The sequence below is a fragment of the Phalacrocorax aristotelis genome, chromosome Z (assembly GCF_949628215.1).
Source record: "Phalacrocorax aristotelis chromosome Z, bGulAri2.1, whole genome shotgun sequence".
NCBI classification, from domain to species: domain Eukaryota; kingdom Metazoa; phylum Chordata; class Aves; order Suliformes; family Phalacrocoracidae; genus Phalacrocorax; species Phalacrocorax aristotelis.
In genome coordinates, this window is record NC_134311.1 from 20058247 (window position 1) to 20084838 (window position 26592).

General features: G+C 39.9%; 1 protein-coding gene across 4 annotated transcripts in view; it reads right to left on the reverse strand.

Moving 5' to 3' along the window:
* The window catches only part of APC (APC regulator of Wnt signaling pathway), a 103256-nt gene that overhangs the window by 63035 nt on the left and 13629 nt on the right, over positions 1-26592 (reverse strand). For 3 of the 4 annotated variants that reach the window (XM_075079741.1, XM_075079742.1, XM_075079738.1), the window contains exon 2: positions 5132-5284. In XM_075079741.1, coding sequence (XP_074935842.1) covers positions 5132-5266 — 135 coding nt within the window. In that variant the 5' untranslated portion in view covers positions 5267-5284. Of the gene's footprint in view, positions 1-5131; positions 5285-15342; positions 15404-26592 lie in introns of those variants that run through there. The other variant, XM_075079740.1, reaches the window with a different exon arrangement.

Consider the following 26592-nt stretch of genomic DNA (forward strand, 5'->3'; position numbering starts at 1 on the left):
CTATCTCCTAGCACCTTCTGTGCTTTACAATGAAGATCATTAAACACTGAAGATCAGAGAGAGCTGATCAGAATAAAGTAGGTTCTCAAGGTTAAAGATCAAGAAATAGTGGCTAATCAGATTGTATGGCCATAAAATGGGGTTTGGTGAGTTAAAAGGAAATGTGATCACCTGTTTACCTAATCAAAGAGACACCTGGTAAAAGTAGTCACACTTTTCAAAAAAAGAATCCCTCACCAGCCATTTTAAAGGAAACTTTAAAATTTGGGCAAGGGGGACCGAGTATACCAAGAGTATCTGAAATCTTATGTCACTACAAGTGTAAACTTCTGAAAAAAAGGATGTGATTCAGCCACTGGTACACCTGATGTAAAGGACCAGCACTCTTTTTTTTTTTTAAACTCTTACAGCTTATGGATCACAAAATGCTACTTCCATATAAAGCTGACAAAAAGTTCACGTCCAAAAAGTGTAAGAGTGTCAAAATATTGCAAGCCAGTAGTTCCTGGAACATTCCGAACATCTATCTTCTGTTTTTATAAAAAAATGTACGCTAACAAACTCCAGGCTGGAAGTAGTACATTTTTCAGATTCCCTCTTTTTAATGAAACAAACAAGCTACTGTAACTGTTAAGTTGCTAACTTGCTGGTCAGTCTGCTATTCCTGCTAAGGATTTGTATATTCATCCCATTAAATAGTCATAAAAATTTATATTTGCAGATAAAATAAAATACAACTTAATCATATTTAATTATAGAAGCACAGTCCTAATAAGATATAAGCTTTCTCATTCTCACAAATCCATCATGACAGAAACAAGATGAAAAACAGGCACCATGGCATCTCCTTTAGCACACTTTTTACCTTTAATTCTGCTAACTTGAGTATTCATTAATCAGCCTCACAAAGTATGCACAACACTGGAATAAATGTGGAATATTATATTCTATAAGCTTAAAATTCCTTTTGCAACCACATTAACATTGACATTGTACAAACACATTCAAAATCAAAATCCTCAAATTTTCTTAGCACTTGCTTTTTATTTAGTCAAAATCCATTCCAGTCCAACATAATTCTGTGATAATAGCATCACAAGGTTTATTGCCGTGCTAATTAGCAGAAGAAACTCACAAACGCCATCCATGTCAAAAAATAAACCACTCTTTGGACCTGTTCTGGACACCACATTAACTATATCTTTAGGAATTAGACTTTTAAACCTGAATTTCTTCAAACAAACAAACCAACCACCCCAAAAAACACAGAAAATTAGTAAAGCTAAAACCTTTAGATAAGGACAATGATCTGCCAAAAAAACACCCCCCACAAAAGTGTAAAAAAACCCATGAACAAGCCACGTATGATTTTCTGACAAGAGTTTTACCATTGCTTTATTTTTTTTACAGTGTATATTTAGCAAGTTAGAAGGTTTCTCAAAAAAATTCAAGAAATCTGAATTAGTTCTACTGACAGTCTTCCTATTTGATTATTGATATGTGTGGACACAATACAGAGGACATTAAATAAGCTGGAAAATCATATGTAGAATATAATTTTAAGTGTACTATATAAAGATGAAAGAGAGAATGTTTTGCCCACAGAGCACCACATATAATAATAATAGCTTCCTTACACAAGATAACATGCATTACTCATTTACTGTAAAATCCAAGCACTCTGAGAGAATGGGAATCAAGACGACATTATTCTTTTGCTACTTCTTGAGCACTTGAAGTTAAGTTACATACACCTATTCTCCCCCAGATTTCGTATAGGAAAAAACACTGATATGAATTAGCCATGCCATTTAAAAAAAAAAAAAAGCAAGCTATCCTTAACAGAAAAAATACTTGTCTTTTGTAAGAACCAGGCAGGAGAGCCTTCTTTTGCAATGTATGTCTCAAAAATTGAGGTCTTTTACTGGCGAAAAGTCTCCTACATTTACATTTACAAAGTATTGTAGCCGACATTGGACAGCATTTTGTCTCTTCATGAATTTCCAGGTTTCAAAATCAAATAAAACTATGTTCATATTTTTCTAAATTTGTCCACACTATGTGTTTTCTGCAGTTACAGTTTCTATCTACATCTAGACACTGAAACCATTCTTCACTTATGGGTCAACAGCATTATTTAATTGACCATCAAACAGCATATTTATTGATTTAGAGAGAACATTTTATCATACCGAACTGCTGTATTTCATCTGACAGTAAGCCAATAGTAACAACTGAACTTCCCAAGTTAGTCATAATACTCTGAGGGATTTCTTTTGTTTGAACAGTTGATCTCTAGGACAACACAAATTAAAAAAATAAAGCAGACACTGTTTTACTAATAATTTTGGCGCCCCTGTTATGACATTTATCTTTGTTTCCCCATCATGTTGTTTTCTGGTCAGCAAATGCAGTTTTTACTTTTAAATATGAAATTTAGCTTTAAACATGAAGCATTCGGACATTTTTCTAATATAGGTCAGTAGTCTTTTATAATAAATACATGTGCAAGATGAGCTCACGTTAAGCTTTTAATTCCAGTACGATTACATTTCTGAAATTGAGTGATTATAAAGATGAGCTACACTTACACAGCATTTTAACACTACCACTTCCAAAATCAATTTCTTTAAAGAGACGATAGTCTTTAAAATGCCCTTCCTCATTATTGCCTTTCACAACCAATTAAATAAGTCAAAAGAGAAGACCCAAGCAAACTCATTAGCAGTCCAAAGAATCACTATGAGATGTTTCTGCCCTAGCCCACAGATCAAAACTCATGGTGCAAGAACAGTGAGGTTTGCCATAAAACCACAGCTTGCTTTCCCCACTGCTGCTCCCCTTCTCCCACTAATACTTGGCCATTAATTACTTGGTGGGAGGGGCCGCTAGGGCTCTGTGACATTTATATGCTCCCAAAGGATCTTTTTCTTCTAAAATATTTGGAGTTTTAACTGCTTATATAGTAGCCAAAGGGCTTTCAATCTCCAATGCTCTGGTTCTTCTAATTACTTTTCTTGTAATTATCCCTAATTATGGTACTGAAACCATACAAACCATGCAGTTTCTTTCAGTGGAACAAAGCCACCGCATACTTTCTCCAAAAGCCTGCAAAACTTAAATTATCTCATGACTAAAGACAATCCTGCAATGACCCCCATCAAACTTCACCCACAGACTCCAATCAGATTCCAAGATCATTCCTACACCATCCTTCAAGTTAAGGTGAAGGTACGTTTTGAAACTTTCCAAATATATCTGGAACAAACAGAGGAAAGAAACAGCTTCCTGGTTCAGGTGCAGGAGCAAGCACTCCTGAGGAACACAGTTGATGAGGATTTCTTCACAGAATGTGGATTAAAAGTATCTTAAAAAATCTCCTCCCCACCCATCCCCCAACATGAAGAGAGACATACTGAGTTTGATATTTGAGTTGGAGTTTTTAAGGATAAATTCCTTAGCTCTAGAATGGTATTTCAGGAGCGAAAAAACGCAACATCTACTCTGAATATGTTCATCAGCAGTGCTCTGTGGAGTCACTTTCCGTTTGATGGTCTGCCAGGTTTGAAGTAAGGACAGAAAGCTGTTCCACATCCCAAATTAATGCCCTAGAGACCAGCTTATAATACAGCTGGTCTGTCTCTACGTTAGTGGAAATTTAATTATCTGCACAAGAGCAAAAAAAAAAAAAAAGGTAAGAAAAAATAACTATGGGGACAAACAAAGGAAAAAAACATATTTCCCCTCTTCCTTTTCCGAACTATGAGGAAGATCGTCTCTCCTGTTCTTCCCTCCCTTATTTTAGACTGCAATGACAGGGCATGTAGGGGAGTTACTGACAAATTTGTTATATTATCTTAAGAAAACCAGTAACTAGCTTTCATATACATAACTGAGCAAACAAGCAATTTTTTTCCACAGCTGCTAATGCCAACCACTGTTTCAAGCAGCTGGTGTGAAGGGCTGTTTACTTTCATTCTAACTTAGGCAGCAGAACCATTTTCATTTTATACTGCAAACCAAAGATTAAATGTATCTGAAATATTTGTGCTTCTTTCAAGTGTCCTAACTAGTGACAGTGCTTCAGAACACAAGAAAATTTTTCTTCTTACAGTGAATATATAGGCCACAACCTACATGCTGCAGGAAAATAAAGTTCAGTTCCAAGTATTTTTAATTGCTACATTCAACACATTACCATATTTTTAAAAAGAAAGATTAGTTATAAAGCAACAGTAAGTCTGTGATAGGAAGATTAGAAAGCAAAGAGAGGGACACACAAGCGTTGTTTAATATTTAGAATATGCCTACCCTATATGGGAGCTTATACAGAGATACCAACAATTTCTGAGCCATGTTAACTGAGGTACCAAAAGCAGTCTGTTTTTGCTGGCTGTTAGCAAAAAGCATCATGATTTGTCAGCTTAGGGAGAGTGCTACGTTAATGCAGCTATAATGCTTGTGAAATTCTGCCTTGTTCAGTGTCATGGATCACATGGATGCAGCTGTGTATGTATCTCCCTACTGATCAAGATCTATCTTAAATTCCAGCTGAGCCTAGTGTTTCCAGTTGGATAGGTAGCTCTGAAGGCCTACACTTAACCAATAAATACCAGATAGTAATTTCATTCAGATCTGTCTAAGTTTTCATTTAGGCTTTGGGAGAGGCTGGAAAACTTGTCTCATTTTAAAACAAACTTTTCCTTTTGGGATGTTAAATATTGTAATTGTAGTAAGCCCCAAAATTTTTAACCTTACCTTAAAACACTGAAAACCTGCAGTCTCTCCCATGTTTTCAGGAGCTGAACAATACTTGCTTTGTCAAACTATGTCAGCTGACTGGCCTTCCTGCTGGCAAGTACAGCAGTGCCAGAATGGTAGTGCTTATCATGACACACCAGAAAAGAAGCTATGAAAACTGGAAGCTGCTTCTAAAAACCTGTTTTGTAATATTTGAATTTTCAAATTAAAAAATCTCCACTAAGTAGACTTGATAGTTTTCCCCTACACAGCCTGGAAAAGGACTTCTGTAGGAATCTGAAAGCACACAAAACTTGTGCAGTAACTACCAGTCCATGACACAAAAGGTAGTAACAGAAATGCTGATGCACAGGCACAGAGCTTGCAATACCTTCATGTTAGATGCCTCGGTTTCCAGTTTTGTTAGGTGATTTGAGTTATCCTCTAGCTCTTGCCGAAGGTTGGAGTTCTCCATCTTTAATGCCTCAACTTGCTTTAACAACTGATCATATGAAGCTGCGGCCATCCTGGGCTACCCTCAGCCCTAAAACAAGTAAGAGAAAATATTAAATTTAAACATTTTAGAAAAAAAAAAACCACAACCCAACAAACAAACTTATCTAACCATAAAATTATATCTCTCTCTTTCCCACTTACCACTCAACTTTCTAAACATTTAATTTAAATCCATTAAACCAAATTATTAATGCCTAGAACTAATGCCAATTCAAAGACTTTTTTTCAGTGGGCTTCCATTTGAGACACATGATTAAGAAAATGAAAGACGTTCATTAACAATTGCATTAGGTAGTAACGGAAGCCAGAATACGTGAAAGAAAATCATAGCATTACAGAAAAGCATCCTTAGTATTCACATTTCAATTCTAACACTGAGAGACTATGCAGGAAATAGACCACATTTAATCATTTCTGGATAGACAACAAGCACCATCACCATATCTAAAAGATGCTGACTTTCTGCTTATTTTATTAAATGAAAGATAGTCACAGTGTGTGAATAGCACACACTAAATATGTATGAAAAGCAAACAGTAAATACTGAGGAATTTTAACAGGAAAAAAGTATCAAATGTATTAGTGATCAAATATTTTGTAAAAATACCCTCCAAGGCATAAAGATTAAAACCAATATACTTTCAAAATTCCAACACAAGAAGTGGTGATATTGCACAGAAGTATAAAAAGATAAAATATCCCATATTATTTTGGTAATATTGTAACACATCCCTAGAACACCACCACAATTATTTAGACATTACAAAGGAGAAAGAACCAAATACTCTAAATTATAAAATTCAAACTGTTTCCCACTTTCCCAACCAAAATCCAAAGCGTCCATCTAACAACATAAGTTAACTAAAACATGGCTAACCACGTTTGACGCTCTTACAGTTGAAGCTAGCGATTTCTTATTCATCAGCCCTTCACAAGAATAGAAGGATGCCTAGTACTTCCTACATGTACAAGTAACCCTTCCAGTGTCATTGCAGGAACTTCCTAAGTACGCGGCCTGTAACTCAAAGGAGGAAAATATAAAAAGCTTAGGGGACAATGAAGCAAATGGAGAAAACTCAGGGGAGGAGCTACAGTAGAAAGACAGCAACTGCACAGCTCTGATATTTTAAATGCAAAATAAGCTTAAATGTACTTATGTTAAATGAGTAAGGATCCAGTTTCTGAAGAGTAGGTTTGGTTTGCCTTCTCCTCCTCCTGATCTACGTTCCTAAGCTTCCTTTTGTGTATTTTATTTTTGTAACATGCAAGTGGGACATCACCACTAAGAGACAGCATTCTCCCTCAGACCAGGAGTCACTTCCTGGTTTATTCAAATGTCAAACTTCACTCTGTGGGTTCTCAGATTAAAAAAAAAAAAAAAAAGTCAGCTGATTGCAACAAGCTGGGTAATCTAAAACATCATCACTTTTTTGTTAAATAGAGGCCCAAATGGGCAATAAGCAACACTGCCACAGGCAGAAACTCGCCCCTGCCAGGCTAGCGTCCAGCAGGAGCCATGCTGCCTGACAGCAGCTCTGCTGGCTGCCCAGGCGCCTGTTGGAAAGGCGACTGCACCAGCAGGAATCGCAGCAATGCCTGGCACTAGGGCATTCCTATCGGCACCTCAGGATACGCACAAATTTTAGATTCTTTCCACCCTGAGGGTGGAGGGTGGGTATCTACATCATACTTTTGGGGAGCATGGCAAGGTTTGGGCAAAGTGTGTTTGCAGTCAGTACGTCTACACAGAAAACTGGACTGAAGGCAGCCAGTCTCAGGTTAGCAATACACTGCGAGCCACCTAGGCATCTGCCTCCAGCGATGTCTGCTGCCCCACTGGCTGAGGCAGCTGGACTTCGTGGAGGCACACAGATGTACACTTACCTCCCTGGATATCCCTCCAGGATAATTCTCCTTCTTCCTTCTTGTAAAGGAAAGGCTGCCATGTATTTGAGGAGAACAGTAAACGTCTTTTCAGAAATAATGGATCTCACCTACCCCAACTGCACCAAGGCATTTGATACAGTGCCACATGTAAAACCAGCCACAGTTATAATACACATGAGCAGAAAACTGTACATGGGTAGGAGTAGCTCAAAGACAAGATAACACTGGGCAGTGCTGAAAGCCAAATTGTTGGGCTGGAGGCAGGTTGTTTGCAGAGTTCCCCCAAAACTAGCCCAAGACAGGTATTTTTAAATATTTCATTATTGACCTTGGCCCAAGAAGTGGCATCAAAACTTGATCCCATAAATTCAAGAGGTTACACGAGGTCAGAGGAATGCACATAATACACAAGGAATCTGATGAACTGAAAAATGGAGCCCAACAATGTAAGCTCACTCATGTAGGAATCTTGTCACCCGGAAGCAGTGAGTGGGGAGAAACAACCTAAGCCTCTCAAGCAGCCAGCCTGCAGGGCACCCACACACTGCCGAAACGAGACTGCCACAAGGAAAGCAAACACAACCCCCAGTGTTCTCAAGTCATTCTACACAGACATGGGTAAGAAAAGAGAATTTAAGTGGGTGCAAAAAAGACGCTAAGTGATCAGGGGACTAGAGGGTCTCTCATATAAGAAGAGACTAGACAAGCAAGCCTTTGCTGCCTCAGCACAACAAAGGCTGGAATGAAACAGGTACACTTTGTTATTAGGGAGGGGAAAACACTCAAGAGGGAGAAAAATATTTATGTTAAAACACAATACTGACACAGAACAAATGGGTATAAATTGGTCATTTATCATTGTACACTGGAAACATCCATTAGAAGTTGCAAATTCAGCAAAATCCTTGCCTAGCTCACTGCACAGGAAGGAACTGAACTTAATGGTTCAGAAATCCCATATTATATTCCCAAACATCAGTACAGAAGAACATGGTAATTATTTTCATCTTTCCAAGCTAATTGTATCTTTTTCTCCTGAAATAATGAAATGCCAAAGCTATTTCACAAAAGGCACCGCTGTTTAATTGTAAAGTAGGAGGAACGGACCCAGGTAATGTGTGACCACAAAGGAGCTTAGGCTTTTCTGATGCTGAACACTGACACTTAGTTTCTGGATTTAAATCACAAGGCTCCAAGACACACAAGCTGTTCCATGTACACTGAGCTAACACTCTCAAAATTAAAATCTGCCTCGCTTCTGGAAATAGGTTTGAACCCATAGCCTCAAACTAGACACATCAGATCAGTGTTCAGGTCCCAAAACTAATCCCTGGATTTATGCTCCAAATTATGAGTACAAAAATACCAACTTTATTTTTAAAAACAGAATTGGTGGCATTAATAGAAATTGGCTGTATTGCTGCATCCCCTTCTGTAATTTCTTAGTGTTCAAAACACTTGCCTTAGGGAAGGAGTCAAACTCTGACCAAGTCAAACTCTCAGACACACAGGGTTCACAGCCATGTATCACCTCATTCACAGTAGAAGTAACCACTAAACAGTTCAAACAAAAGAAAGGAATAGTTTACATGGGGCCCAGTAGCCTGAAGCTGTACCACTGCACATACACACACCAACATATTCAAGATTACTGGGACCAGAATCAGCTGAATCAAGAATAAATTAATCCTGCCCCTTATACAAAACCACTACAGTGGGGAATGGAGGGTAAGGGAAGAGGATGAGCTCTGGACTCCAATACCCATTTTACATTTCACCCAGCCCACAGGAAAATGCATGACGCATGCAGCACAACCCACCTTTGCAAAGTTCAGTACTATGCTTCAGTCAAGCTCCATTTTGCACTCTGTGTTCCATCTTTGCAGAGAGGTTACCATTCAAAGGCAGGAATGGAGATATCCCTTTCTCTAGATTTACTCCAAGAAATAACCCTCTTGGAATACAGAAACTTTGAAATTGAATTCTCTCATTGTAAGAAGCACCTAAAATCTAGGTCCCCTACTTCCCTGACCCATATTTCTCATCATTAAGAGGATTCCTCTCCATCTTCTATCAAAGGAAGGTGAAATTACGACAAAGAATTTCATGCCTTACTGAATCAGCAGTTTGCATGAATATACATATCAAAGAAGAATTTCAAGCTGGATATAACTCTTATACGTTAAAATCAAAATTAACGAGAAGGCTAAATTTATGCTAATGTACTGTTTAGATTTATATATGCATTCTTCTACATGGAAAAAAAAAAACCAAAACTATACCAGTAACAACTGCCCGGAAATCAGGAACGTCAATGTACTCTTTTTAGTCTCAAACCCCAAGAGACAGGCAATCTCCACAATATTCTCCGAAAACCTACAATTTTTTACTGACCAGAGACTTTTGCTTTGACATCAGTAAGCATATACACTCAACATGCCCTAAAGTGGTTCTACTTAAGAACCCAAACAATTTGTGATATATGAATTAAATCTTCTTATGAAAATATTTCAGACCACCATTACTGTTTTTTCATCTATAGAAGCTATCGTTACCAGAGCATCCTATTTTTATAAAGCAACTTTTATAGAACAAATTAGTCTTTTCAGAACAGAGGCTAAGAATAATATAAGATAGAAAACCCTACCATGTGTTTTTTTCAACAATAGAGACAGAGACCTAGCACTATCTATACATAAAGCTAGATAACATTTTAGATCGCTACAACTTATTTCAATTATGGAATAATTATTCTGTCACCCACCATAACTGCCTGGGGAGTTTTTTTATTTGCTAACAAAAAAAAAAAAACCAAACAAGTTGTACGGCTGCTTCAGACATCAAAATCAGTGAAAAAAGGGAGAACTACTTTCTTCAGTAAGGGCCAATCCGAAAAACACTGAAGTCAGCCAAGGTTCCTGTTCATGTAATGGATTTTGGATTATGAACTTCGTTGAGAGCAGTACATTGGATATTCAGCTCTCTAATAAGCAAACAGAATTTGGCATTCTACTACTACCAGCAGTAAGCAGATGTGCTCCTGAGCTGTCTGAAATTTTTTCACAATGTACTTTATCTTCTTAATATAACAACTTGTAATCATTGAGTCTAAAGTTCACTGATATCTAGATTATCACTCAGTAACGTTAGAAAGGACGACCAACTGATTTCTTTCTACATCCACAAATTTTACCCAACGCTTCAGTACTGAGCCCAATATCTTGCCCGTATTATTCTTTACCATTCTGTCATTTTTTTGTCATTCATTCTCATGCAGTTAACAGGGAATGGTTTCTTAAAGGGCATATCACACTGAATACAGGGGAAAAATTAGTCATGCTGTCGTAAGATTTTTCCAATAGTTTATCTTAAATATATTTAAAACCAGATTTTTTTTTAAGCACTAGGTCTAGGGGTTCTGACTTGGAAGCAGTTAGAGCTAATGCTGGGACAGCTGCACCAGTGGCTACCCCCAGCTGTCTGCCCTACCCATCTCCACAAGGTTCCCACCCAGGGAAGAGAGCAGGGCTCAGCTGCTCAAGTGGCAGCTGCCTAAACCACTGCAGATTACTGCCTGACTACCAAGGTAATCTGAAATAGGTGTTGGTTTAATTTACTGTGCTGGGCCATCAAACACAATGGTTCAGCAGCTGTTACATGGGTATTTCCAAAAGAGGAACAAGGCTGAGAGACAGGGCAAAAATCCAGCACAGCTGTTCTAAGGTAAGCCAGCCCCACTTACTAACTTTGGCCTTAAATGGACCCTTTTTATATAGTTACCCTTATCAATACACTCAAGAGAATAAAGGGAGGGTTTTTCTGGCCATTCTTATTTGAACATATCAAACCAGTCCAATCTACATTAATTCAATTTCTCCTTTGACTAAACCCTGCATCAGACTTTCCACTATTTTGTTTGAAGTTTGTCTTCAGGTTAAATGGTTATATGTAAATATCCTTCTGTTTGTCCTTTTCCAACCCTAGGAAAATATCAGCACTCTATGTGCTGTGTTTTAAAAACTTATAAAAAAATGAGTATCAGTGGGCCAGGGATTGTCTTATCCATTTTAGTTTGGGGCAAGCTTTCCAGGCTTGCTGATTTAAAAATGTTCATTGTTCACAGGCATCGTTTAATGCTCTCCTTTCCTACTCACTGAAAACATTGGCCTCAGATCATAAAAGCCCACTACCCTGATTCTTTCCAAATAGAACAGAAAAAGTGTATTTCTGCCTTCTCCAGCACTACACTGAACAACTAGGGAATAAGCCTATGCTTTATTAAAATGGCTTTTGTTGCCAGCATATTTAATCTTCCTACCGCTACCTGTGTTGAAGAACAAACCCAAACCTTCTTTCTAGTCAGTAGCAGCTAGACAAGAGGTTGTTTTGTTTAGTTGTTCCTCATCTGGGCTATGTGGGCACACAAATATAACGAGGAGTCTGAAAGGAGTCTGTAAGGCTTTGGGTATGATTAGAGAATTAAAAAAATACTTGGTACAGAATGAGAGTTGCCCATGCATGGAACAGCAGATCTGGCATCTTCAGTTCATTATCTTATTCATTCTACATGAGCAAACTCAGGTCATCAGAGAGATGCAGGAAGGAGCAGAAAACAGCCATCACAGAAAACTGCTCATCATCAGCTGATGTTAGCAACAAGGGCTTTGACATCAAAAAGTGAAATTTAAGTTATGTAACACTACTTTATAGATTTTAAAAAAGACATTAAAAAACCCAACAGCAAGTTATATCAAATTATAATCTCTAGATTAGGTACCCCCTGAATTCCTGGGTTTTTCAGCCCTGTAGAAAAAGCAAGGGACAGATGAAAAGCCATTACTATTACCAGTTATCCTAATACAATGTGAGAGGGTTAGTCCCTTTAAAAGGGGGCCACACAATTTTCTCTAAATGTCTGCTGCAGGGAGAGGATTTTCTGCTCAGTTTTTCTACCCACTTCTGCACAAAGGTCATCCTTGTGGACAGCAGACTAAACCACTGAATTGTTATCCATACCTGACCTTCCTAAATCCTTTTGACTGGGGGCATAGGGTAGAGAGCTTTTTTGGTTTTGTTCTTCCATAAATTGGCAAGAGCTTTCAAACCATTGTTACATTTTGGGATACTTCTTTATGTTCAACAGTGGCCCTGTGCTCACCAACCATTGTAAGCAGAAGCATCATCTGTTCTTCTTAACCAAAACCTAACTTGCTGATGAAGGTTCAAAACAATAAGCCATGTTCTCCGCATTCCTTAAAAGACCAGAAGCAGAAGGAAAGAGAAGATGGTGTGAATTCTTGGCTTGCCTTCCCCATTGCAGGACAAGTATGATGGGGGTCAAGTCTGTGTCTGTGTGTGCATACGCGCACGCGTGTGAGAGAAACAGAAGTCACCCCATGTTTGGGATTTTACTAAAGAATGCGAACAATCCAAAAAAACATTCCTATTAATAAAGAAAAGAGTGAAATCCAGAGGTCATATATTTCAGGCTAGAACAGTCAAGTTCAGCTTTTATTACACTGCCAAGAAAAAATTCCCACTTCTTCCTTTATAATTCTGGGTTGAGAAGTTCCTTAGCTGGTTAGTCATGCTGCATTCAGAATACAACTGTGAAAATACGAAACATGATTTGCATTTAAATACTATATTGAACACAAAGTAGCCCAGACATCATTTGAATCATAACTTATATTACACCAGGGATGATTCACAAGCCTGAACACTCATTCTTCATGATGATGATCCTTGCTATTTGTGGCTAATTGTATATGCCCTCACTGCATATGACTTGCTCCTGTTTACTTTTATATTTCTCATCATCTTTTAAGGATTCAGTTCTAGAAAGTTTAAGATATTAAAAAGTCTGAGACAGGTCTTTATTTTCCCATTTTAAATGAAAACACAAATTAAAAGCAAAACCATTAACATGAAATAAATCAGCTTTAATTAAAAAAAAATTATTATTTTATAATAAAGAAATATCGGGTGACCTATCAGGATCATCTTCAGGGTTCCTTTCAGCACTTGTAGGGAACAGAAGACCATTTGTCTTGCAGGAAATATATCAACATCTGTTCACACAGATTTTGCACAAATTTTGGAAAACCACCAGTGGAGACTTGGTCTTCACTGAGAGTAACTTACTGCCACAGCATATCATTAGTAGTATAGCCTATTTTAAACAGGATTTCGTTACACTGATTAAAAAAAAAAATCACGTTTCATCAACATAAACATTATACCAACCGAATTAAGACGCATACTGATTTCTACTTTATGCTGTATTATTCCATCCTGGTGATATACTAATAGTGTACTATGACAACCTGTTATCAGAACATTCATCATAACTGAATATTTCATACAAATATTTTGGCAGGTATCGTGATAGCATTTGAGGGATGACGTTTAGGAAAGTCTGCATTCATAAATACTTTAGAGTATGATACTTTAAAATGATCTTTTATTCAAGCTGCCATTTTTAAGAGTGTGACTACTGTTTCTTCCAGGAACTACTCTGATTGTTACACAAAATTATACTAAGGCCATTTCTTTTTAAGACTTAAAAAGGTCCAAGAAGAAGCACCACCATAATAATCACCATAATCGCTACTGTGCTTTTGTCACCCCCTTTCCTTTCAGAAAGAAGTGGTGAAAGCACCTCCACACCTATTTTATCTTCTAATGTTTAAACAAGTGTAATGGACATTCAAAACCTTACAGGAGAAGCATCCAGTATCACCAATTTACCATTTGAACCCAATTACTCCAAATGGTAAGTCCTCAACTGATGTTTTAAAATTCAACACCATCCAAAACCTCTCCTACTGATGGACAGGAAATCTATGATTATAAACAATAATGGCATATATACAGAGAATGTTTTGAGGGGATGTTCACCATAAAGCAGAAATTTAAACTCAGCAAGGTAGACTTGCCTTCATCAAAGCTTTTTTGTGCACCATTGTACTTAACAGAATGGAGAAGGAGGAAAAAATATTTTAGCACTTACATCGAGTCTCCTTAAAAATGTAGAATAGTCTGGCTCCAGGAAACTACTTTCAGTACATATGCTTATAGGTATTTTCAAAGAACTGTAATTGTGACACAATGTTCATGTATCTATAAACTGCATTAGAAGTAACAAAAAAATTTACTAAATAGTAAAACCAAGTAGAAAGAACATTAAGGAGTGCTGTCAACAGACCAAACAGCAGAGGGGGGAAGTATTTAAAAAACTGAAATTTATCTATATTCTATTATTCATGAATGCACAGTAATTTACTGAAAATACTTTTAAGCAAAATAAGAAGCTGTCTGTTTCTTGCTATGCTTTTAAAAGGCATCTTTCAGCATATGACCATCCAAACCAAGTCAAAACCAGGCTCTGTCAATCCCCTTAAGAAAATTACCATATGAAAAATGCTCCTTACAGCTCGTAGCCGGGGCCCTCCATGTAAACCAACAGGAAGGATTTTCAATCTTAACCCAAACAGCGAATAGGATGAAATAATCCGGCTGCATACGTGTCTTCTGAAAATCGCAGCAGAATTTTTGCAAAAGCAAGGAGCGTTCTGCTGGCAGTGACCTAATTACTAGAATAAAAGCTGCGTATCTGACAAAGGCAGAGAAAGGACCCACTGCTTCATACATAATTTATCAAGGTTTCCCACAGCATTCAGGTTGAGCCGCGGGCCCGGGCGCCTCTTTGTGATGTTAAATGAACGTGTAAGAAGTCAGGGGATGCCGGGGCGCCCCGGCCGCCCAGCGCTCCCCCCGCCAGGCCCGCCGCCGCCCTCCCGTACCCCCGCTCGCCCTTCCCGGCGGCGGGGACGCGGTGCTGCGGCAGCGGAGGCACGGCCGCCCGTCGCCGCTAACAAAGCCAGGCCGGTGCCACCCGCGGGCAGCGCCCCGGAAACCTCCCTCCCTCACTCCCCCTGGACCCACAGCCCGCCCGGGGGCCCGCGCAGGCTGGCCGGGAAGCGGCTCGGTCCCGGTCTCGGTCCGGTCCCGCCCCGCGGCCAGTCTTCCTCCTCCTCTTCCTCCTCCCCCCTGCGCCGGCAGCCCTTTTCCCGCAGCCCGGGGCTGGTTTTTTGTATTATTATTTTTTCTTTAAGCCGCTTTCTTCTCCCTCCCCAGCGCCGCCGCCCTGACAGAGGTAGGGAGCCGCCCCGCCCGGGCCCCACGGCACTCACTCACCCCATGTCGGCGGCCGCCGCGCCTCCATCCCGCCGCCGCCAGCTCCCGGCCCGGCCCGGCCGGCCCCGCCCGCCCGCGCCCACCGGCTGCGCCAGCGCCGCGGCCAATACTGCCCCGCCGGTCACGTGCCGCCCGGCGCGCCGGCCCAGCCAATGGGGCAGCGCGCCCCGGAGGATGCGCCCGCCCCCTCGGCGGGGCGGGGCCGCACCCTGCCCCGCCCCGGAGACGCGCCGGGAACCGGGAACAGCCACGGCCCTCGGTACCGGGAGCGGCCCGGGGGAGCCTGCCAGCGGGCTGCCCCGCCACCACCCCACGCCGCGGAAGGCCTGTGCCCGCCAAACCCGTCACCGCCTACTGCCCACCCATGACGTGACACATCGAGCACGACCTCAGCTAGCGCACGCAGGCTGACGCGGCGGCTCTCGGGCAGGCTCCAAACCGCCGAGGCGGCGGGCAGCCCCGGTTCCACGTTCGAGCATGGGTACTCACTCTGCAGCCCCGGGCAAGGGACGGAACGCGCTCCCTGCAGGAGTTCCCTCACCGGCACCTGCACCACCTCAGTCGTGATGTCATTCGTTTGCCCTTCAATAAAAGGACACAAGGACTAAACACCATATAAGGCTACAATCTCTCACCTTTACATATTGGAAAATACTTCGCTTTTATATAAGAATGAAACGAGGTTCTGCGTGTACCAGAATTAAAGCTAAGGCACCTAACACAGCTTAACTTTTAAAGAAACACAGAGACACTGCTTATTAAAAAAGCAACTGCAAACATATCCTTCAAGGATATCTCAGATTTATTTGCAGTTCAGTAAAATACTGTTTGTGATGTTAGTGATACAACATTGTTACCACTGCTTGGTAGCTGAGGAACAGACCAAGAATGTATACATTTAAGCTATACCAAACTGGAACAGTAAGTACCAGTTTAGAGATGGGTTGGAAAAAAAAATGCAAAAGGCAGATGAATAAACAAATCAGTTCATGAAACTGTTTTAGAAAGTCCTTCCGGAACTGATCCCTCTCCAAGGATAAGGATGTAACACAGTATTCAGGAAGAAGATGTAAAATGCCACAGAAACACACTGCTGAATACAATAGACAAGAGAAATTCAGCTGTAGTTCAGCTGTTTGAGTTTGTATTTTCACTTTAAAAAAAAAAAAGGTTGTAGAGGTAACAGGTACTATGGGGATGATGTTTAAAACCCCCAGCTCTAATATAAAAGGCAGCTTTGTAGAAACAGCACAATATTAGGTCTTTTTAATCCTCTAGAAGAAGCATTCAAGAATACATCTATGGGCAGTGCAGTCCATCTCAACAGCACGAGTGCCTGAGAGAAGACACCTGAAGAAGTGCAAAGGTTTCTCATCTACAGCAAATTAATGTCCTTCCCTGTAGCACTTCACATAAATTATGGAGTTATATACTTACACACATGGACATAAGGACAGACAGCTCATTAAGAACAGATATCTTTATATGCCTGAGGGAATTTCATTCTTCCTATAGCAATTCATTTGATTTGTATGAAACAAGCAAGCTTGTAATAACCTCATGGCTGGGACCAGACAAAATTTGACACTACAGGCCCATGTACACATGCGAGCAATTGCACCACAGATACTTAAATACTATTACTTTAATTTCAGCTGTTTTCTCATGGCTCCTTTTTCCAGAGTCACAGAAGGCAATACTACACTCCCAAGAAAGACACTCTTTACCAGACAACCTTTCATCAAATGTCTTAGTGATTAAGGAGATGCATAACATTATGTCACCTGCTACCTTCAGCGTGGTACCACCCAAAATCCTCTTTGACTTCACCAGTAGAGGTAACTGTAGAGGTCCTGTCACTTTAGCAGTTACGGTAAACCATTTTAAACAAAAAATTTAAGTGGGCCAGTATTCAACAGTGTTTCAGGCTATATGATTTTTCACTACAAAGCTCCTATTAATTACAGCAATAGCTGACATCCTTCTGGTTTTCGAGCCACTCAGTTTCATTTTAGACTTGACAGATTACAGAGACTGAGTTCACACTCCCTCAGTTGTAACAAATTGCCACATTACTCTGAACAGGTTTAAGGTTCAGAACCTAGCTAGGCATTAGATCTAAAGCTGTCTTACTTTATATATAAACTGATATACGCCACCTTTCCTCCCCTCAGAAAAGCAAACCAAAATACTCCCTGTTGTTATTGTGCCTCTCTCCCCATGCTAAAATTATTTACATTACCCTAAGTGTATACTCAAATAAGTATACACATAGCTCAACACTTAGGTTATCAGTTGGCAAGCTGTTGCAATACAAGTTGTGGCTTATATACCAATCAGGTTGGTCCAGTAATGGTTTTAAATCATCTTCAGAAGCTGCAAGCGCAACACAGTCTCGAATAACTACTTTAAGTGTACAAAGACAACAGCAGAGAACTGATGCCAAAGAAAGTGCCAGAGAAACTGAAATCCTATATACGTTAAAGCTAAACTGCATACTTCTAAGAGGAAAACTAAGCCTGAGAAGTAAGCTTAATTTTCTAGAATCCAAAATGGGAATACAAAGGATGGAAGGCTACATAATGTATTCCATTTGTTTACAGACATTTTACAGCATGTTCTGCAACTCTGAAAAATAACTATAGTTTTTGCTCTGTGAAAAGATTCTTGTTAGTCCTGGCAGTGGTTAGTCCTTTCTGAGCCTGGTAGTCACAAGCTGCATAAGTTTGAGTAAATTTCGTGCTGATGAGTGATGTTAGATTCACTGCTCTATAGCCTGAAGCTGTATTTATTCGCAGAACAAGCAGAGCATAAGCAGCAGCAAAAATTCTCCCATCCTGCCAAGACGACAACTGAGTGCAAGGCAGAAAGCTTTCCCCTTCTTGCTCATAGTAATGACCATTCTATTATGATTTCATAAAAATGGCACCTTATGTTTTGTGACTGTCACATGCACTTGCCTCTGAAGTAAAATCCAGTATTAAGTGAAATTCTGTTTAATAAACAGCATGTTATTAGTAATAATATGACCTTTCTCATACTGTACATTCCAGTGGTGTTGAAACATTGATATACAGCCAAACAGGTGAACAATATTGACACATATGCTTATTTTCTTTCAAAATTGCTTTCTACATGCAGTACTGGATTCTGCTAATAGAACTGGTATCAATGAAACAATATTTGAATACAAAACGTCAGGCTCTCAGGAAAAAAAATCAAACACTGAAAGGAAATGCACAGAGATGCCAAACAGGTATGTCTTGTTTGGGTTTAGTTTATTTTTGGTTAGTTATTTTCTATCTGGCAGAAAGAACAAGACAGCTTTTTCATTCTTTGAAAGACACCAAGTCAGATCTAGCAATACCTGCTCCATATTACATTAAAAAAAACAACCTTAAACTCTATTAAAAGAATGAAGTCTCTGCATGTAAGTATCAAATCCCAGGAATACAAAATTTTAGTATTGAAAAATATTCGCTCAGTTTCAGTATTCAAAATACAATTACTTCCATTATTTTGGAAAAGATCACTGCAGTCTACCCAGCACATCATTCTCAAACAGCCAAATGGGAATTTGGCTCCAGAAAAGGAATTGGCAATCTTTTCATAGAATGTTTGATATAATCCATGCACCAAGTATTTCCCAACTTCTTACTACATTTATAGAAATACAGTCTGAGACCAAATAAAATTGTCATAACCCTGTTTCTCCCCCACTACCTAGGTAGCACTAAATAGAAGCTGTCAGCAGATTAAGATCCAGTTTTAAAAACATAAAGGACATTCCCCAAAATATTTATTTGCTTCATAAAATCAAGACTATTACAACAGAAAATGCAAGAGGTTTTCTGTGTTTAGATAACTAGCTTGTAAATGGGACAGCTCTCGGTGCCTTCAAAACCTCACCGTCTGCAGCCGTACCCTTCTCCCTGTAAGCTTTTCACTATTTAATATATTTAAAGTGATTAATATTTCATTATTAGTCATTGTAAATGAACAGTACTTCCTACCTCAGAGACTCCGGGCACAGTGAGTGGGTTAGATAATGAGTTAAATTCTCCCTCTCTGTTGCCAGGCTCTGTGGCGGATATTACTCACAAATGTGAAATGTAGTGTTTCCAACTTAAGAGATCTTGCCTTCAGAACTTCACTTACTAATATAAGTTTTACACAGTGACTTATATCAGGCTGCATCTTTTAGAACTGCGGTATAAACAGATTTTATTAACAAAATAAACTTAAAACATTTCACACCTGTTTTACATAGATACACATTTCATCTCAACACAGGACTTGGTAAAATATTTTAGCAGCTGCTAAAACCTAATATCACCTCCTGCCTTTCAACTTTACTCTAAAAATTGATGAAGCTGACTATGCTCTCTGCTCCTCATTTCCTTGGAAATTGTGAAGTTGCTTTCACCTCTCTCACTACCACACACAGGGTATTGTTCCCTCTGAGCCTTGTCCTTACCATGTGACTAGGATCAGTGATAGTTTGTATATACGCACATTGGCAATACTCATAACCTGTTCCCATCAGCATTAATACCAGTATTTTGACCATGAAAAGCTGTATTCCTACTCTGTCCATGATGATTCTCTCAGAAATCTCTGCCCCCTGCTCTGGGTGTGCCTGCTCAAGCAGGGGGGTTGGACAAGATGATCTCCAGAGGTCCCTTCCAACCCCTACCATTTTGTGATTCTGTGAAATGTTGTGTATTACTTCCCCGTGCAGACGGCCTGCAACTAGGACCATTAGAACGATCATCAGAGAAAGAGGTTTTCTGAGCAGCAAGAAACTATAGGACCATCTTTCTCATGCAGATGCAGAAAGAATAAATAACTGCCGCTGTTCCTAATGCACCATCCAGAACATGTGCACTCAACTCTTCTGACACAAATCCTACAAAAATAAATAGGAAATTTCTGTAGTGAGAATAGAGAATCAGAAATCAAGCTGTTCTTTTAAGATTTTCTATTATGCTAACATACTAAAATCCTACTTCCTCCCCCCAGAAGGTTATGCTACAAGTTCCTAAACTTGAAAAGATTTTCCCACAAGCAATGAAAAGCTCTGTCTTTCACAGGAGTCAATTAACTACAGGAAAGTTATGTAACATAAGCTGAATGGGAAAAGCAGAAAAATGCACGCTGTTTAATTATTTTTTAAGACAGATGTACCAAAAGCTATCACCTGCTCTCTGAATCCTTTATTATATAATGCTATCTATTGTTTGCCACTTCCTTAGTTTTGTCCAGAAGGACTGTGCTCTCTGGGGAATCTCCCACTCATGCTTTCTTCCCTCTCACTAAGTTTTCCCATCTGTGTGCAGGTTTCTTGCTGCAACTTAAAGAAAGATTCAAGGAGAAGGACTGCTTCCCTCCTTACATCTATTAGATCCAGTACAGTGCCGTGGACCAATCTGTAGTATTAGTCACATATGTTCTAAAAACAGTACGATAATGAAAAGAGTATAGCAAACCATTCACCTAGTGAACTCACCATCCATTTACCCATTCTTATATCTCAGCTACACAATAAACCCCACCTGACCCAACTTTGTGTCACATTAACTATTATTTTCTCACCCTCTAATTAAGAGCACCACAGTATCCTGCTACTGTATCACTTTCCTCTGCTTCAGCTCTTTCAGGCTTGTTAGGTAGTTTACTGTATCTCTTAACTGTAATTACCACTCCTTACTTCAGCCGTATCTTGTTTTTTCTTTCCCTCCTAAGCAGCTGCATAGTATATTTTCAGCCTTCCTTTTAGCTACCTTTCGTTTCCACCTCCTCTTAGTACTATGGCAAAGCATGACAGTTGTTAGTCCTAACTTCTAATGGACTTTAATTTACAGGACAAGTCTGTATCAGAAATATTTCTGTTCAAATACCAACAACCTAGGTTGCTACTTAATCTGGGCCTCACCTGTAGGACACGAGGAGGCAGCAGGTCAGAGCAATGTTGTACAGTACCTCAGATGAAAGGCAACAGAGAAGTTCAATACATGCCTACATCAGCTCTTGCATTCCCCACTAACTGCAGGTATCTTAATTTTACCCAATATTAACATTGTGCATCAATTTTCAGATTACTGTTTTTTAAATGGAAAAACAATTCTATCCAAAAATCTCTGTTACAACAACATAAAAGGAAGATTAAAAAAGCTAAACCGGCAGAAAATAGAAACGGGTGGTGCTCATCCAAGCCACTAAAGGGGTGGACTTCTACAGAAATTTGGAAAGCTTATTTTGAAGACTGAGGTAGAAAACTTGTAATTTGTCAGTAGTGTTCAGAAAGTGAGTTCAAATTGACCAGATAAAGAGTTGACTTGCAAGTGTAGTTTTATTTACTCCACTGATTCATGCACGTGCCTACCCACTCATTCCAAACCTCCAGCAAACTAAAGGCTTATTTGGCACTTCAGAAACCTGTAATCACACCTTCCAATGCATCTTTAATTCAACTTCAGTAATCTCTTAACAGTATTGGAGACTGAACACCTGTAAAAGCCCTTGTCTAGCACACTCAGGGATTCTCTGGGGGATTTTTTTCAGAGGAACAGCTCTTCCCAGAGGACTTTGTTTATTAATACAGATTTCTCCTCTTCGCCCCATTTGGGCTATAGAGTAGAAAATTATTAAATTTTTAGAGAAAGATCAAGAATTTGATGTTTTCCAATATTTCTTGGAGGGTGCCAGGCTCTGGATCTGCCTGGTCTCCACTACAGCTATCTTTTGCAATCAAAGCACTTTGTCCTTAGCTGTCACACAGCTCTTGGCTCTAATGTACCTTTTTACCCAGGGCTGCACATCCATCAACTGCTCAGAGACTGATTAAGGGTCAGACCCGGCAGAAGAAATTGAGCACATACCTAGAATACTTACAATGGCCTGAGCTACAAGACAAAGCCCTATTTTGCTTATTCTTAATATTTAGCATCAGCCATAAGAAGTTGCAGTATTCACATCTGTACATGACAAATGGATGACTATTGCACATACAAATGGATGATCAGATTCAGTTTCCTGTTACATTGTGGTTGACAGAAGTCACTGCTAAAAAAAAATGGATGCCACATGGTTATATAAGCTTTATTATGAACCCAGGAGCATCCCAGAACTCCACACCACTCTAACAAATGGAACCTCTATCACTTCAGTGGAATATTTACCTTTTTCTTCACAATCATCTTTTCAAACTTCCCTGTGTTTGGTTTGAACCAGATGTTCTTAATGCAAGAGCTGATTTCTTGTAAGCATTCTGACATTTCAGTAGTAATAAATCAGTTTTAAAAAATCTATTTAGCTAAAGTTCTTCAACATGCTTTTTTGCCCAGGATACTGAAAAGGAGGGAAGGTCAATTTTGGTGGAATCCTGTAAGCAAAGACCTTTTACAAAAAGGTAGGTTAACCATCAACATTCTCCAAGTCTGCTATGGAAAAAAAAAAAGTTCCAGCTATAGGCAAATTTCTTAAAGCCTACCTCATTAAGAATGGCTGTGACAAGGTCTAGAAACACAAAGATCTTGCTAAGTCATAGCTGTGAGTTCTTTCACCATAACTACAATCTTTTAAACACTTAAATTAAGGCCTGAGCCTCAGAGGCTTTTAGCTAGAACACAACTACTGTATCAAATCAATCTAGGAATCCTGTCCTTTATAAGATAAAGTGTTGACAAGGAATCTGACAATACATATATCTTCCTTAAAGATCTCAAAAAAATTCCACATTTCAGTACCTAACAATAATTACTAAGGAGTTCAAAGAAGGACCACAAAACCTTGCTCAGTTTGTTAAGGAAGATTTATGCTGTATGGTTTAAAGAATACAACTCAGCTGATTTAGCAAAAAGCAGGCTGGTTTTTATTACTTATATTAAAAATACTTAGAAGTTTATCATAAGTTTAAAGAGATCCATCAGCTGAAAATTATACAAACTGGAATTAAATTTCATAACACTGATGTAGTTAATGGAATCACAAAAGCTCAGTAGGAACTGAGCCCACAAGGTGAGAAAAGATATTTCTTTACAAAATACTGACTTCTAGTGTTCTGCAGCTTCTAATATAATGGTCATACTTAACAGTGCTGGGATCCATTCTGGGCTTGAAAGTTAACAATTCATTTAATCCTGCAAGAATTTAATTCCTCGCAATGTGCGTACACTCATAATGTGTTGCCACAATTACTATCAAGTCTCACACTACTGAGATTTAGCTGATTGCTTGTTAAGGTTAGGAAAGAAAGCCCTCCAGCTCTTTCCTCAGGACCAATGCAGAATTTCACCATTAACTGACCTATGTATGCAGAGATGAACTGCTGCAAGAGACAGAACTCCTGCAGAATGGACTTGTGCTCCCAAGTAGCGCAATCCCCAGACACCCAGCCAGCACACAGTTCTCCTGCTCACAGGCATATTAATCATCAACTAATGAGTCGTATCAGATTTTTGGGTTAGCTTTTGTTTTGGAAATGTTCTTGCTTTCTTCAGCTTATTTATTCACCATAAAAATGCTTCCTTGGATGACTTGGGTCTCACTCTTTTATGGAATTTGCTGTCACACAAGCCTCTAGGCATTGGTGGCATACAAGTTTTTTTTTCTTCTTCGGCACACATTTTAGCATGTCTACTGAAAGTTAAAAATCCACAGCCTCACTTCAAAATATTGGGGGTTTATGGTATTGGTGGGGTGGGTGGTAGGAGTTATGTTTTTCCTTCGGGGTTTTGAATGAACAGCATCTTCAAATCTTAATTTCTGTAACACTAGTGAGGTTTTAAAAGACCTTTTGCTTCCATGGGCCAGGGTGTGTCTGTGTGTTTAAAAAAAGTCTGACAAGTCTATAATGTCTTCGGATATTTTCTCCTAGTAACAAAGGTTCATTAAACTGAATAGCTAGTAAGGAACAAAAATTCAAGTGTAAGCTGGGGTGGGTGACTCAGTCTGCCCTGTCCAGTATTCAAGCAGCATGAATACTTTTTGAAATTGATCTACTTGCTCAGTAGAAAAACAACGCAAAATTGAAATATTGATTGCGTCGCCAGGCAAGCTGCTTCTGGTACCAAGCTTTATACATATAGCAACAGTGCTCAATGATCCATGCTTTCAGGACTCACACAAAGCTGGCCTTTCATTGGGCCACTCTTCATCTTGGGAATGAACATGCAACTTCAAAGTAACAAAATCAGCATCTGGGACAGCTACTACTAAAAATTTACCGCTACCAAAGTTACTTGAGGAAAGCACTAAGAAAAAGCAATTGAAGAAGGGTTGATAGCCATGCCCAGAACAAATAAAGCATAAATGGAGTAACAGAGCAGAAAAACGCACTTAAGTTTGTCAAAACTGAGAAACTAGAGTGTTTTTAAATTCCTTGATCTAGACAGAGTGCATATTTGAGTGCCAGCTTCCCTTCCCCAGCTTGGATCCAGGGCCACCAGCTAGTCAATTTAGACAATAAAAATACCTATGTTGCAAGCATTATATCTTCAACTTTATGATACAATTGCATGATTCAAGTGTACAACATTGCAACTCTCTTTAAACACTCAAGCTAGAGGTAGAATTTAAAATACTGTCACTGAGAGGAAAAACATCTTACTAATTACAGATACATTTTGCATCTCAGACTCTAATCCCTGTGGACATGGAAGAGAAAATTTTAAATAATCACAACCATATTTAGAAATGCTCTCCATCTCTAAGTGTAATAGAAGAACACTTTCCTTTTTTTCCCTCCTAACACATAACCCCAATACTTCAATCTTAAATGAAAATAAGCATTTTCAAAAACCCCCAAGGCAAGTCAGCTGGAACACCAGCCCCAACTAGCTGAGATTTAGGGAAAACCATATCTGACACAGATCTTCCTCCTCAGCACAGATTTGCATTTTATTGATTCTGCCGGGTCCCAGGCTTTGGGAACGAAATTACCAATTGATCCCAGCACTGACCCACCATCAGTGAAGGAAGAGTTAGTATATGAACTATTACAGGAGCTTGACCCCTACAAATCAACGGGCCCTGACGACATCCACCCAAGGGTGTTGAGAGAGCTGGCTGACATCATTGCGAGGCCACTCTCCATAATCTTCGAGAAATTATGGAGGACGGGGGATGTCCCAGGGGACTGGAGGAAGGCATTTGGTACCCCTATCTACAAGAAGGGCTCGAGGGAGGATCCGGGTAACTATAGGCCCATCGGCCTTACTTCAATCCCTGGGAAAGTTATGGAACGAATCTTCCTGGGGCCATCGCAAGTCAATTGAAGCACGTGATTGGGAAAAGCCAACATGGCTTCACTAAAGGCAGATCGAGCTTGACAAACCTGGTGGCCTTCTATGACACAGTGACTTGCCTGGTTGACTTGGGGCGGGCGGTGGACATTTTCTACCTGGACTTCTCCAAGGCCTTCGATACAGTCCCCCACAGCCTCCTCCTGGAGAAGTTAATGCGTTAGGGTCTAGACAAGTGGTCTGTGCAGTGGGTGGGGAACTGGCTGACAGGCCACACCCAAAGGGTGGTGATAAATGGCTCCTTTTCCAAGTGGCAACCGGTCACTAGTGGAGTCCCCCAGGGATCAATATTGGGCCCAATGTTATTCAATATCTTTATAAGTGATCTGGATAACGGCATCAAGTGTAGCCTGATGAAGTTTGTGGATGACACCAAACTGAGTGGGGAAGTAGACCCTCCAGAAGGGAGAGCTGCTCTGCAGAGAGATCTGGATAGGCTGGAAGAGTGGGCCAGCAAGAACCTTATGAAGTTCAACAGGGAGAAGTGTAAGGTCATGCACCTGGAAAAACACAATCCAGGAGTGCAGCACAGACTGGGATCCACCTGGCTGGAGAGCAGCTCTGTGGAAAGGGACCTGGGGGTCCTGGTGGACAGGAAGCTCAACATGAGCGAACAGTGTGCTGCTGCAGCCAAGAAGGCCAACAGGGTGCTGGGTTGCATCAAAAAGGGCATCACCAGCAGAGAGAAAGAAGTCATCATCCCGCTCTACTCAGCGTTTGTCAGGCCACACCTGGAGTACTGGGTACAGTTCTGGTCCCCTCTATACAAAAATGAAGTGGACAGGCTGGAAGGGGTCCAGAGAAGGGCCTCCAAGATGATCAAAGGATTGGGAAGGCTGCCATATGAGGATAGGCTGGGAGAGCTGGGTTTGTTCTGCCTTGAGAAAAGGAGGCTCAGAGGGGATCTCATTACTGTGTACCAGTACTTAGGGGGTTGCTACAAAGA